Below are 13317 nucleotides of genomic sequence, written 5' to 3' on the forward strand. Positions count from 1 at the left end.
TCAAAGTCAGCCTGGGCTATAGAATGAATGGGTTCAAGGCTAGCATGGACAAGCTAGTGAGAACTTGTCTCAAAATCAAATATAAAAGGAGATGGGAATTAGAGTTGTATCTCAGTGGTAGGATGCTATATATTGGCATGCCTGACGCCCTAGGTTCAATGCCTTGGCACCAAACACTCACACCCACATCCTAACTAAAACATTTTGGCACCAGCACTTGGGGGGTAGAGGGAGGAGGGTCTTTGTCAGTTGGAAGCCAGCCTGGTCTACACAGCCAGCCCCAGACCATCCAGGCTACGTAGTGAGACTATTTGGGAAATAAAAAAATAAATAAATTAAAAAAAAAAAAGATATTCTTAACACCTTGCATGTTTTTTCAAATATTTCTGCCCAATTGTTTTTGGTGGCTGTCTGCTAATTTTGATGGAGGAAAGTGGGTGGGTAGATGCTTCAGAAAGGCTCAAGGACATCTTGGATACCTGTTCCCATGTCCAGTCCAGCCACTTGTTGCTGTCCTATACTTTCCCCATATTTGGCCCTGGTGCTTTCCGGGTTTTGTTATCTGTCTGTCATATTTTGTCTTGGTGGTTCCAATCACTACTCTAGCTAACCTTCAGGGCTATGGGCAGGCCCCTCTGCTACCTCAGCTAGACCCCAGGCTGAGCTTGCAGGGTCACTCAGAGAAAATGTTTGCCTGTTCTAGGCCTAGGTCAGGATTACAGGACTAAACAGAAGTGGTGGGAGATGGGGACCACAAACACTATCCCACTGGCCTGCATAACAGAGCACATAGACTCCATGAAGCAATGACTAGAAAGACAAATACACACACACACACACACACACACACACACACACACACACACACACACACACACGACTGCTGGATTGCATGTGATTCTGTAAAAGTACAGACTGATCTAAGCTGACCTTCCAAAACTGTTCATGGTGGCACCCAAACTATCATGCCTTCTTCCTGGTCCTTCCTGGAGTGTTCTGGTGGCAGTACCCAGCACCTAGCCTCAAGCCTGCTAGGCTTTGTCATGCTGTATACTGCACCCCTACCCGACCCCTGGGCCTTGAACTGTCCAGCTGCTCTGATCCCTGCCACTGGACAGGTAATGGTCAAGTAGTTAAGTCTGCTTGTAGCTTGGACAATGAGGATACCTGGCCCACAAGTGAGGCTCTAGTCACTCTCTGGCTTCTTGCTCCAGTCACATAAACAGGGTGGCCTGACGGGTTGGGGGCAGCCCTAAGAGGGGCATTCCCCTTAGGTGCCCATTCCCGTGAGGGGCAGCTTCTGCTCACCTCAGACCCCACTTAGCCCTTTTCTAGGATCACAGTTCTATATTGTTTGTTATCACTATAGGGAGAAGATACTGTCTCCACGTTCTCCTGTGCCAGTTGATGGGCATTCTGGGAGATCCCTACCGTATCTTCCCATGGTATGTATCCTTAAGGTGGGTGTTCCGATGACACTCTCCCCCCCCACCCCCGTCCAGGCCCAGGTGTGTGGGAAGCCATGCAGCAGTGGCCTCAGGCTGGCATGCATATGGAGAGTGGGTACCAAATGAGAAGACCCACACAGCAGCTGCAGCAGAGGGTCAAGTTTAATGGTCACTCTAAGGGATATCGTACATTGTTCAGAGCCCAATCCTAACTCCCCTTGGTCAGGGACACAGCCAGGTGCCCTCAGACCCCAGGCTCTACAAAAGGGGGGCCTGCCCCCAAGCTCCAACTATGTACAAGAGAGCCCACCCTGCTAGACCCTGGGCAAGACTGTGAAGGGAGTCATGGGGACTTCACAGCTCACCAGCTACTGGACTTTCCAGCCTGGGTGACAGATCCAGGCCCCCACTACAGTGTTGGTGAGGTTCTTGCCTTCCAGGGCCCAGCCCCAGCTGGCCCCCACCAAACCCCTAAGCCTCTGTGCTGGGATGTGGCTTCCAGATCAAGGCTGGAAAAAGCTGAGCTCGACAGCAGCAAGGGAAGAGAGTCGGCCTGAGGAGGTGGCAGCAGGTGGCAGCCCAGTGCCTCCTCTGAGAAAAGGGAAGGCGAGGCTCTTCCCTCCTACCGCCCAGGCTGCCCCTCGCCAAGATGAGGTCAAAGTAAGCAAGGGGTGACAAGAGGGGTGAAAGCAGACAGATTTGGCCAGTATAGACCGGGCCAGGCTAGGCAGCCTGACAGTGCCGGCCCCACATAGATGGGCCATCCTGGTGCTGGTGATCAAATACGGCAGGGCTGAGGGGCTGGGGACAGGAGGACCTGAACACACACTGGGCCGGTTGTCTACACTGTAACTAGTAGCAGAGTGCTTCACTAGTTAACTAGTAATGCTGCTTCCCTTCAAATTGTTCCAGGGGTGTAAAAAAATTGCACTTATTTCTATGAACCCCGTGGAGGGGATTCCCAATGCTGCGGCCTCCAGGCGAGGCAGGACAGGACTGCAGCCTCTGTGGCCCACTGGTGCAGCGAGGACCAGACCCTACGAGAACCTGAGCAATGTCTGAGGGTCCCTGAAGTAGCTGTGGGCAAGACCAGGGCCACGTGGTTTTAGGTGCAAAAGGTGGCCCAGCCCCAGGTTCCCAGTCCAGAGGGAATGGCCCGGTGGTGCCTGGGCATGACCCATGCCTCTCACAGGACGTCATCGAAGTCCAGCAGTTTTGAGTGCTGGCGGCTCTTCCACAGCCGGTAGAGCCGGAAGTCAAAGTAAGTCTCAATCATCTGCTTCCCTAGGCAGGAGAGGAGGCAGGAGGCTCAGGCCTGGCCTGGCCCCAGGGGTCAAATCTAGGGGGAACCAGGAGGCTCAGGCCTGGCCTGGCCCCAAGGGTCAGACCTCCTGCGGCCTTCTCGTCAGTCAGCTGGGGTAACTCACCTTGGGCAGACAGCTCCAGGGGTGACTCAAAAGTAACCTTGTAAGGAGTCATGAGGGTCCTGAGGTTCTGGAATAACTTCAAGAAGGGCAAGAGCATGAGTCTGGGGCCAAGAGCAGGACCCACCCTCCTTGCTTAGGACCCTAGGTGTGAGATCTCTGCAGGTGGACTAAAGCAGACAAGCAGGAGCAGAAGGCTTTGCCCACCTTGCTCACAAGTCGAGTCCCTACCTTCTCCCCATTGGGGTTCCCCAGAATGTAGCAGCCCATGATATGGATGACATTCGGCTCTGGGTTCACTTTGCTCATCAGGCGGCTCAATCTCTTCCAGAAGCTGGTGGGGATTACAGATGGCCTCAGCTCGGGGGCTGTTGACCCCGTGACTGAACTCCACAGAAAGAAGCATGGTGGAGGGAGGGAGGGAGGGAGGGAGTCGGAAGGAATAAACCAGGTTCAAGACTGCCCTCCCGCAACCCACGGTGCCCGCCCCTCTCACTGGATCATGTCCTCTTCCTTCTCCACTTTGGCAAAGGTGGCCACCTTGTTCTTGAGCAAATAAAGGTGTCCAGGGCCGCCCTGTAAGAGGTCATGGTCAGGAGTGCTAGAGTGAGGCTAGGGGAGATGTCCACATACCCAGTCCACAAAGGCACCCTCCCACGGACACTCCCACCGTGCAAACACATGCAGTACAACCTTGGGCTCACTACCCCTACCACACTGACCTCTTCTCCTCATCAAGAAAGAAAAGGCTGGTTCTACCTGGCAGAAAATCAGCATCTTCCAGATCTTGGCCCCTTTGTGGTAGATGTTCAGTTTCTTCTCTATCTCCTCTGTGGACAGAGGGCTGTGAGCACTGCCCTCCCCATGCAGGGCCACCCTTCCTGCCAGCTACCAGATGAAGAAAGCAAGATACATACCCAGGATGTCCTCGAATGTTGCATGCTCATGGTCCTGAGAACAGACAGGCCACACATCAGAGCCCTTGCTAGCCCCCATGGCATTCAGGCACCAATAGCTGGACCCAGAGTGAGAGGTATACCCAGGGTTTGTCTGGAAGCAGAGTTGGGAAGGACACTCACGTAGAGGATGGGGATGATGGAGGGGTCATCCCTGCGGATGATGGTAGGGATGTACTCGGCTTTTGGCACCTTGGAGGAGATCAGCTGTGGGGGATAGGAAAAGCCCTATGAGGTGCACCCCACAGTCAAGGGTGGGGGGAGCCTTGGGACGCCCCTTTACTCTTCTGTAACCAAGAGTAGAGCCCTCTGAAACTCCCCCAGGAAGCTGAGGGATGAGACCCTAAGGACCTTCACAACTAAGGTGGAGCCTGGAGAGCCCTCCCCAAGCCAAGGATGGAGTGTGGGCATGGTGGGGAGAATCTGAGGACAAGGCTGTACTCTACCCAAATGCCATAGAGGTGCACCCAGGGGCAGGGCTCACCATGACCTTGGGTGGCAAGAAGCCCTCAGTGTTACAGGCCATGGCCTCCAGGCCTTTCTCTGTGTCCCAGTCCAGGTCCTCACAAGCCTCATCCAGGGTGCAGTGTGAGCTCTGCAGGTCACTGCCTAGGAGGCAGGAGGGGTCACCAAGACAGCGGCATACCACCCACAAAGCCCAACCATGTCCTGGAGGGCCTTTGGGTAGGTGAGAAGGTTAGAGTCTCAGGCAAACTGCAGGGCTGGGCCACTGACACCTGTGGGAACAGCCCCACACAGGAAGAGGAGGGACATGTGAAGCTGGGACCCAGAACAAATGTCATCTGTGGCCAAGGCTGCCCTGAAGAGACAGTGGGTGCCACCTTACAGATGCCCCAGTTAGCACTGCTTAGCCATGAGTTAACCCTGCCTAAGAGACAGGAGAGGCCAGGTGCTCCCGTCTCATAGACAGGTAAACTTAGGCTCAGAGAGCAAAAGCGCAGAAGCCTAGCGGTACTGGCATGGGACCCTTGGCTGTCAGGGACGTGGGCCGGCCTGCCACTGGACACCTACTGTCTCGGGAGTCGTGGGAGGTGTCGGCTTTCATTGGGGTGGGGTCGCTCCAGGACCGGCTGAAGCTCCGTTCGCGCCGCTCAGCGAACGCTGCAGTGAGAGCAAAACCCCCATTAGCCAGAGGGGGCGAGGACTGAGCAGACTCAGGCCCTAGGCCGGGGTGGGCGGGGCCGTTCGTGTACGAGCACGGAACACTAGGAGCGCTCTGGAGTCTCCACGGGAAGACAGTAGGGGGAGACAGCACAGTGTGGACTACCGGCTGGGCTGAGGGTGGAGCCCAGGCTGGGCAGAGCACTAGGTTAGGGTACGGGTCAAGAAGGGCCTGGGTGAGGTGAGCACTGTTGGGGAAGCGAGACAGAACACCGAAACAGGGATGGACGGGTGGTGCCAGCAGATATGCGGGGCTAGAATGCATCGAAGGAGGTGGACTGCCAACATGCAAAGCCCCAGCTTGCCACAAAGCCCCAGACTGCCAAGCACAGCACTGCCCACTTCCCCAGTACCCATCTTACTCTGGGCCTTCACCCGCCGACTGCCAACCATGCGCAGGTGTTTGCGGAAGTTCCTGAAGGAGAAACCATGGGGTGATGAGGGTCCATAGAGGGGTGGATGGTGGCTCCTGCCCACCTAGTCCCTGACCACACTGGACACTGGACAATCTCCCCAAGACTCATATACAAGCCCTGCCTCCTCCTGAGATCCTTCCAGAACAGAGGCATGTGTCTCTCTCCTGCCAGTTCTGTTTCTTGCTGAGGCTTCTCAGTCATCTCCTCTGTTGCAGAGACACCCTAACATCCTCTACCTGAACCCACACCCCTAAGTTGGTCTCGGGTTTCAAATTGTCCCTTCCCCCACATCTTGTGCCCTGTCAAGACCCAATGTCTGAAACAGACAAATGGCTTCCCAGGCACACCTCTGAGGTTGCTGGGAGATGGAGAGGGTAGGCTGCGCCACTGGATGAACAACTCTGGGCTTCGGGGCTAGACAGACATGGATGGGCCTGCTTGCTGCAGTATACTAGCAATGTACCCTCAAGTATAGGTCCAGGGGCTGAAACGCGGCCTGGTCACACGGCCTCTCCTGCCTGCCACGTCCCCAGAGCAGGGCCAGGCCAGTGGTCGCCACCACCCTTCCCCCATCAGGTCAGGTCTTCCAGGGCCAGGAGGGCCCTGGCCAGGCCAGTGCAGACCAGAGACAGACCCTGGTGGCGAGTGGCTGGCAGGCCCTACCTCTGGATTACAGACGCGGAATCATTCTCCCGTTTCCGACGCTTCCTCTCCGCGTAGCCCCTGAATACCCTGAGAAACCACCGCAAGTCAGCACTGCCCTTGGCTGAAGGCAGGAGGGACACAGACGTGGAGACACGTGCAAGCACAGGCGCCCAGGGGGGCATCCCAGGCCCAGCTCCCAGCAGGCCCTGCGGAGGCCTAGTTGTCCACAGGAAGCTAGACTAACGGGAGCTCAGCACTATTCCCTGCCCAGGCCCAGGGTCCCTGACCTGCAGACGTCTATCCAAGGGTGGGAGGGTCCCCCAGGACAATGGCTGTGCCCCTAAGTGCACACGGCAAGGCATACTTACGAGATGCTGGAGTCACCGGGCAGAGAGGCAGCAAGAGAAAGAAGACAAAACTGAGTACGGCTCTCTGGCTCCCATCCGCCCCCCAGGCCCCCCAGGCCCTCCCAGCAGGAGGTCTACTGGACTGAAAGGGCACCAGAGGCTGTCACTGGCCCACACCACCAGGCACTGGGTTCCGGCCGAGCAAGGAGGGTCTTGGTTCTACAGAAGCTTGCCTGTGCTCTGCCCACTTTGCCATAGCAACTGAGGGTGGGGAAGGGCTGCTGCTTTGCTGTGGGGACCTCGCTCCTAAGGCATATCCTTGGGCCGACAACTTAGATGCATGTCAGATAGAGGAACAGACCTCCAAGAGACCCCTGGTAACTGTCACCTGTCACATATGAAGCAGAATGAGGTTGGAGTTTGGGGTACGCATGAGGACGAGAATCCCCCCCCCCCAAACCACTTAGTGCTGCTGCTATCAGTTGCAACTGTGTCTGGGTCAGGTCCCCTGGCAAAAACGAAGATAAAAGGTCATGAGTAAGTGGGACGGCTGACTGCAGGGAAGGCCCGGGAGGGGTGTAAGTAAGGAAAGAGGCAGGAAGAAGCAAAGCTAGGGGATGGTCTGAGGGAGCATGCCACCCTGCCTGCTGGGACCCACAGCCTCAGCCTGGCCCATCAGCAGACTGGGCACAACACGGCACATGCAGCTATTCACAGGAAGCCTCAGCTGAGCCAGAGGCCAGGCAAGAGTTGTCAGTACTTCCTAAGCCCTAGGAAGAGGCAGCCCGGCCCTGGACTCGGGCAGTGGACAGTGAACTCACGCTTGCATAGTTGTGGTTGCCGTCTGGAAGCTGAAAAGGTTTTCCTTGGGGAACCAGGTACGGATGGGGACATCATCTAGAAGAGAGAGGGGGCAGTGACTAGCAAGGACAGGTGTTCTGAAGCCTGATCCTTCCCTATTGGGAAGAGACTCTGGGCCTACCAGGCCGGCCACAGCAGCAGAGCCCAGGCAACAGGACAGAATCCTCTCAAGGAAAGAAAAAGCTGGCTCAGGGTGGGGTTCTGGGACATAACTCCACCAACCCACCCTCCCTGACTTGAAGCTTAAAAAACCAAAACAACAAAACAACTCATTTGAATCTTTTTTTGAGAGGGAGAAGGGGAGGGAAGGGAGGAGAGGCTAGGTGTCTGATCCTGCCGGAGCTGGAGTTACAGGTGGTAGGGGGTGGTCAGATGTGGGTGCTAGGTACCAAACCCAGGTCCTCTGCAGGAGCAGTAAGTGTTCTTAACCACTGTTTAACTTTCCCCTTAGCTGTTAATTAAGAGTGAGAGGAACTCCCTCTAAGGCTGGAGGCTGTCTTTGGACTCCCTTGGACATAGGGTAGTCCTCTCAGCTCCGCCGTTTTTAGCCCCATCAGAGGGTAGGCTAGAGGTCCTGAGTGGAGACTACCTTGGGACCGCTGTCTACTTCCCAGGGTCCCCCAGAGATATTCTCTAAAGCCCAGGCAAGGGGCTGCTGGAATGTCCTAAGGGGTGCTCTGTGGGGGAGGGTAGTTAAATACAGCATGCTCTCAGGGCATTCCAACCCTTCCCTGCAGTTTAACAATGCTCATCTCAGGGCCTAAACAACTTCTCCTCCCTTGTAGTTTCTGAAGACAGCCTTATCTTTCATTAAGCCATGGTTTTTTTTTACATCTTCAAGATCTTCCCAGGCCCCCTCCTCCAGGAAGCATCCTTGATAAACTCTGTGATAGATCTGCTTGGGTTCTGAGAAGCCACAACTCACAGGATTTAGAGGAGGGAGGTGAGTCCAGATTGAAGGGATTGCATCCTTCACACCATGATACTCTAGCTTTACAACGTTTGCTGCTGCTAAAGGCCAGCAGGCTACCCCAAAACCTGCCCAGGCCCAGAGATAAGGCCCCTCACCAGACACTCGGTCAACACTGTACATCCTCTCCAGCTTCTTGTGGCGGCCAGAAGCCTCAGGTAGAGGTGGCTGTTCCAGCCCAAAGGCCCGAGGGGAGGGACCAGGGACCAGCTGGGCACATCCTGGGCATTCTTTGGAACCCTGGCGGCTGCCTGCCCAGCTTTGGCAGGGCCTGTTGATGTCCTCACGGCTGCTGCCTGGGCTGGCACGCAGGGGCTGGCTGTGGTGGTGAGGGTGCCGCTCCCGCTGCCTCCGCCCCTTTACCACTGCTAGCTCAATGGCTTCAGCTTCAGAGCTGGGCAGCAGGGCTGGCTCTCTAGAGATGGTGTACACACGGGGCTGGGGGCCCTCTGTAGCTGGCTTCCCGTGGACTGCCTCATCTGAGATGCTGCCCTCATAGCGGCCATTGGAGACGAGGGAGAGGCGGCGCTTGTTCTGGGGGACAGGCTGCATCTCTGGGGACCCGTCGTGGCCAGAGTAGGCGTCAGCCAGCAGGTGGTCTAAGGGAAAGGCACCAGGTGAACCTTCAGCCTGCGGGTCTACCCTCCCAGTCTCCAGGGGCATGGAGGGCAACAAACACCCAGCAAGCACCAAGCTTGACAAGGGGGCTCTGGTTGCTAGAAAAGGTTCTGCCAGGTGTCCTGTTCCTCTTTTTACCTGGGCCTGAAGCCCGGTTAGAGTGTGGATTGGGGTGATAGACAGGCCATACTACCTGTGCATCATCAGAGGTAAGAATAGACAGGCCAATCTCCCACCCCCAACCCCACGAGCCTGCAGATACACCCATTTGCCTGGTGCCAACTTCTCCCCTCCCCCCCCCCCCCCCACCAGCTGGCCCCCGAGACAGTGGTGCCAGCCCTGGGGGTGCCAAGAGGCCTGTTGCCATGCCAACAACCCAGGCTGGGAGGGCGCCATGGAGATGGGTGATTGGAGCTCCTCCTGGGGTTCTGGGCTCTGGAGGGCAGGGGATGGATGTGAGGAAGAGAAGCCAGCAAGGCGTCTAGGCTGGCTCACACTCCACTGGCCCTGGCCCTGGCCTGGGCCAGAGCACTTACCCTGCACAACCCTTTTGTTTCCTTGTGCCCCTACCTGCACCGTTGCGGTTCTCAGGGTGACTCTGGGACAGGTACTCTCCAAACGCTCGGGCTGCTCTGCAGGGTAGGCAGAGGGAACACGGTCAGTGCATGCTGGCTACTAGCCTTCGACATTGGCAAGACCCTCCCCACCAGACCTACCCCCACCCTAGCCCTCCACACCAACGAGAGAAGAGGTGGGCTCTCTCCACCCACCAGAGAGAGCCAGGACATCCTGGCCACGGACCTCGGACCGATTTCTGCCCAATCCGTCCAGCCTGTGGGCGGCGGGTTGTAAGGCCCGAGGCCCACTCCAGTCGGAACAGGAAAGCTGCAGGGAGCCGGGGCAGCAGCGCACACCACAGCGGAAGCCGGCAGCAGCTACCTGACCTCCGGTCAGCCCGCCGCACTCACCTTACTTTGGCCGCTACCGAGGACATGGCCTCGCTCCTCAGCGCCCTCCTCCTGGAGGCGGCGGCACCCATGGTCACGGTGCCCGCGCATCCCCCGGGCTTCAGAGCGCGCCCCGCGCCCGCCGCCTCTGCCGGGGGAGCCGTACCGCGCCTGAGGTCGCGCTAGGTCTCGGCCTCAGGGTCAGGGTCACACTCAGGCCCGGGCCCCGCATGGCCGCACCCAGCGCCCTGCGAGTCCAGCCACTGTAGGAGAGCGCGGCTGGACCCGGGGGCGGTGCTCCGCCTCCTGACGCCAGGCCTGGGCTGGCACCACCCCCAGGATGACAGATACGGGCGTGGTTAAAGGCGGCTCCTCCCGCGGGCGTTCTTCCTAGGGAGACCCTCCCAGAACTAATGGGAAGCTCTTCTACTTAGGGCAGGGCCCATGTATGCCCAGGGGAGAGAAAGGCCTAAGAAACTCAAGATCTCACTCTGGTTTGGGGGGAAACCCTAGCTCCATCCACACACTGGAGCATCCTGCCTGCTTAGCATTCCTGCCTGGAGGTTGCAGGAACCAGCAAAAGGGTCCTGAGAGGTCAGATGACGACCCCATTGGGACATTCTGGACCTCAGGTCCATCTAGCTCTTTGCCATAGCAACCTTCACACTGGAGTGCAATACTGACACAATCAGATTGACTTTTATTAATATGCCAATCCCATCCTCCCACGCCTCACAGAGGCTTCAGAGCCCCCTCGGTATTGCTTGCTGTGGGGACATAAGGCATGTCAGCCAAGAGAAGAGGCCCATGACTCCTCTAACACAGCATGTGTCCCTGGAAGAAACCGGATGGATACACCACCAAGCTTGATCTTGTCAGGCAACTGAGGTAGCCACCAAGGAGCAGGCACATCCTCAGTCTTGGGGTCAGGCCCAGGGGAGGGCTGTGCTGTACTGTATTAGTCCAGGCAGGCATTAAGGTCTTGGCCCCTGCTCATGTTGATCAGGAAGCCAAGGGCAGGAGTCCTGGGTCTGCTCTGGAAAAGCCAGGCCTGAGGGCTCTTGCCACCTTGAAGGCTCATCCTCCTGGAAGCAAATAATACATGGTCAAGGTATGTGAAGTAGGGGCTGCCAGATCCCAGGCTGCATTACTTGGAGTAGGAGGGAGTGGCCAGCCCAGAATCAGAGACCAGGGCAGGCCCTGTCTGAGGACCTCAGCGTGGGCAAAACCAAGGGGCCCTGGCAGGAGAGGCCCAGCACCTCACCGAGTCAGAGTCCAACTCAATCCCAGTGCTCTGGAAGTCAGCATATGTGTCCTTGGGGATGTCTGGCAGCTCCTCCTCATACTCTGTCTGATAGTCAGATTCATCTGGAGCAGGATGGGCTACATTAGTCCCCTCCCCAAGGACAGTGGCTGTGTCCAGCACAGCTAAAAACTAAGGCAGAACATGGCCACGACCCTCAGTCCCCAGATCCATGGTAACAAGTTCACATACACAGCCATCTATTCAGTCTCAGGACTGCCAGAGGTGGTTGCGGCAGACCCGGCAGTACGTCACATCTGGCTCTGTCCACCCCACTTCACAATGAGTCTTGTATGTCTTTCACAAAAACATGGAGTAAGTTGGCCCTCCTTACCTACTAAGCATGCACAGGAGGCTTGGTCAGGGTGGTGTAAGGAGACACCAGCAAACTCAGCTCAGTGCCTGGGGCTCTCACCCTGAGAAGTCCCCAGGGTACCTCTCAAGTTCCTCTTTAAGATGGAACATGGAGCAGGGAATCCTGCAGAACATGTTCTGTTGCAAGATGGGAGGGAGGGCAAGGAGGGTGGCTGATGGCCCCCTTGCAGGGCCTAGGTCAGAACAGTGGTTGCCGGCCCTGGCCCTCGGGCTCTCTCTATGTTCTGACAGTAGGCTTCCCTGAAGGTCCGTGATGTGGTTGGGATACTATATGGAGTGATGAGGGAGAAGCCTGAGTGGCCTAGGAGACAATCCCATTGCTATGGAAACTCTTGGGCTGGACAGATGGTCTCAGAGTCTTGACACAACGGAGCAGCAGTGGTCAAGTGCCAGTGACTTCTTCAAGAGAAGAGTGAGGGTCCAGAGGAATGGGGTTCAGCCACCTCTAGCCCCTCCCAACCTTCGTTATGCAGGCCCACTTTCCTGGACATCTAACTCACCGTCCACGGCAGCCACCTTGGCCGGCTCAATCCGTGACACGATCTCAGCGAGGTCCGTGAAGGAGGCACTGGGGCAGGTGAGCACCTGAAGCAGGGTATAAGGCAGCTCAGGCACTCAGCATGTCGCCTGGCTCAGGCTGCACACAGGTAGAGCAGATGCAGAGACAGTGCAGTGGATCCCCCACGCTGCCAGGCCCTCCATCTTGCTTCTCACCCCACAGTCCTTCCTCTTGCTTGTCCCCTGCTGGTCCTGCAGCATCTTCTCCAGCACACCACTCCGAACCCAGATGTCAAACACTGTCCGCCCATGTTGATACCCAACTTCCTGTATATATAGGAGGCCCCATCAGGAACTTGAGGGAGCCCCTTCTTGTGCTCTTAGAAAAGAGGCTGAAGAGGTACTAGCCATCAGAACTGATCCCCAGGCCCTCTTCCCCTGCAGTCAGTTGCTGACACTCACACAGATCTCATCAAACTTGCCAAAGTCCAGGGTGCGGTAGCTATCAATGGGAGGTCTCAGATACTCGCAGTAATCACTGCTCTTCACCATCTCCAGCTGCCGGACGCAGCACACATAGGCCAGGCGTGTCTGAATCTCTGCCATGTTCAACACCTGCCAAGAACGCTTGATCTCCTACCCTGGCCCTCCCTCCCGGCCCACAAACATGATGGGCCCCGAGCCAGAGATGTGACCTAGTGAGCCCCTGGTGTCCCAGAGCTAGTCCCAGGGCCTGGGAAGCAGTACAAACAAGTGACCCAGATCTGCTGGACTCCCAAGCTTGGGAGGTGCTTCTACATCCCTGCTGCCAGGGATGGCACAGGGGGTGAGAGCATAAGCCCCAGAGAGGCTATCTAGTCCATCTGGTACCAATCCTACCTTAACCTTTGAGGCCAAGGGGTTCCAGCGTTTCCAAAGTAGCCACCATCCAGACAAGGCATCTCCATAGTTGGTGAGATCCGTCTCATCCCGGCTGCCAACATCAATGGCAATCACAACCTTTGCCCCCATGGATCTTGCCACATCCGCTATGGAGAAATAGGTAGCCCGGTCACCAGCCAGGTTAAAAATGCAGAACCAGGGTACAGAGAAGCACTCCAAGAGGAATGGAAAAAACAGATGAGAGGCAGACCCTGCTTTACTAAGCACTAAGAGGGCCCTGTTTCTCTTGGTGGCTCCACCAGGGGACCATGTGGTCCCTCTCTAATATTCTTCCTGGGTCTATGGAAGCAGGAGATCAAATGTCCCAGCTTGTGTGTAGCCTTGTGCACAGAACTGTGTGCTGAGCCCTTCTGAGTACGTAGCCAACAGGTAGCAGGTACGGCCT

General features: G+C 56.8%; 2 protein-coding genes across 5 annotated transcripts in view; both read right to left on the reverse strand.

Moving 5' to 3' along the window:
* Positions 1-1592: 1592 nt before the first annotated feature.
* Nsmf (NMDA receptor synaptonuclear signaling and neuronal migration factor) lies at positions 1593-10152 on the reverse strand. Of its 4 annotated transcripts, XM_036186670.1 has the most exons (16): positions 9836-10151; positions 9438-9499; positions 8348-8848; positions 7240-7315; positions 6440-6445; positions 6090-6158; positions 5373-5425; positions 4861-4950; positions 4313-4437; positions 3952-4035; positions 3790-3823; positions 3632-3702; positions 3369-3448; positions 3104-3206; positions 2876-2951; positions 1593-2732 (listed from the first exon to the last, which is right to left on the reverse strand). In XM_036186670.1, the coding sequence occupies exons 1-16, from the start codon at positions 9904-9906 to the stop codon at positions 2635-2637; spliced, it is 1599 nt and encodes a 532-aa protein (XP_036042563.1). In that variant the 5' UTR covers positions 9907-10151; the 3' UTR covers positions 1593-2634. The 4 variants fall into 4 exon arrangements, with proteins under 4 accessions (XP_036042563.1, XP_036042565.1, XP_036042564.1 ...); XM_036186672.1 differs by lacking the exon at positions 4861-4950 and having other exon boundaries at positions 9836-10152; XM_036186671.1 differs by lacking the exon at positions 6090-6158.
* Positions 10153-10486: 334 nt separating this feature from the next.
* Pnpla7 (patatin like phospholipase domain containing 7) overlaps positions 10487-13317 on the reverse strand; it is a 64416-nt gene continuing 61585 nt past the window's right edge. Inside the window, exons 24-29 of the mRNA XM_036184201.1 lie at positions 12870-13018; positions 12453-12605; positions 12207-12317; positions 11993-12077; positions 11079-11182; positions 10487-10899 (exon numbers count right to left, since the gene is read on the reverse strand). Of these exons, the coding sequence (XP_036040094.1) occupies positions 10789-10899; positions 11079-11182; positions 11993-12077; positions 12207-12317; positions 12453-12605; positions 12870-13018 (713 nt within the window). The 3' untranslated portion in view covers positions 10487-10788. The remainder of the gene's footprint in view (positions 10900-11078; positions 11183-11992; positions 12078-12206; positions 12318-12452; positions 12606-12869; positions 13019-13317) is intronic.

This window comes from Onychomys torridus, chromosome 4 (genome assembly GCF_903995425.1).
Source record: "Onychomys torridus chromosome 4, mOncTor1.1, whole genome shotgun sequence".
In the NCBI taxonomy this organism is placed as follows: domain Eukaryota; kingdom Metazoa; phylum Chordata; class Mammalia; order Rodentia; family Cricetidae; genus Onychomys; species Onychomys torridus.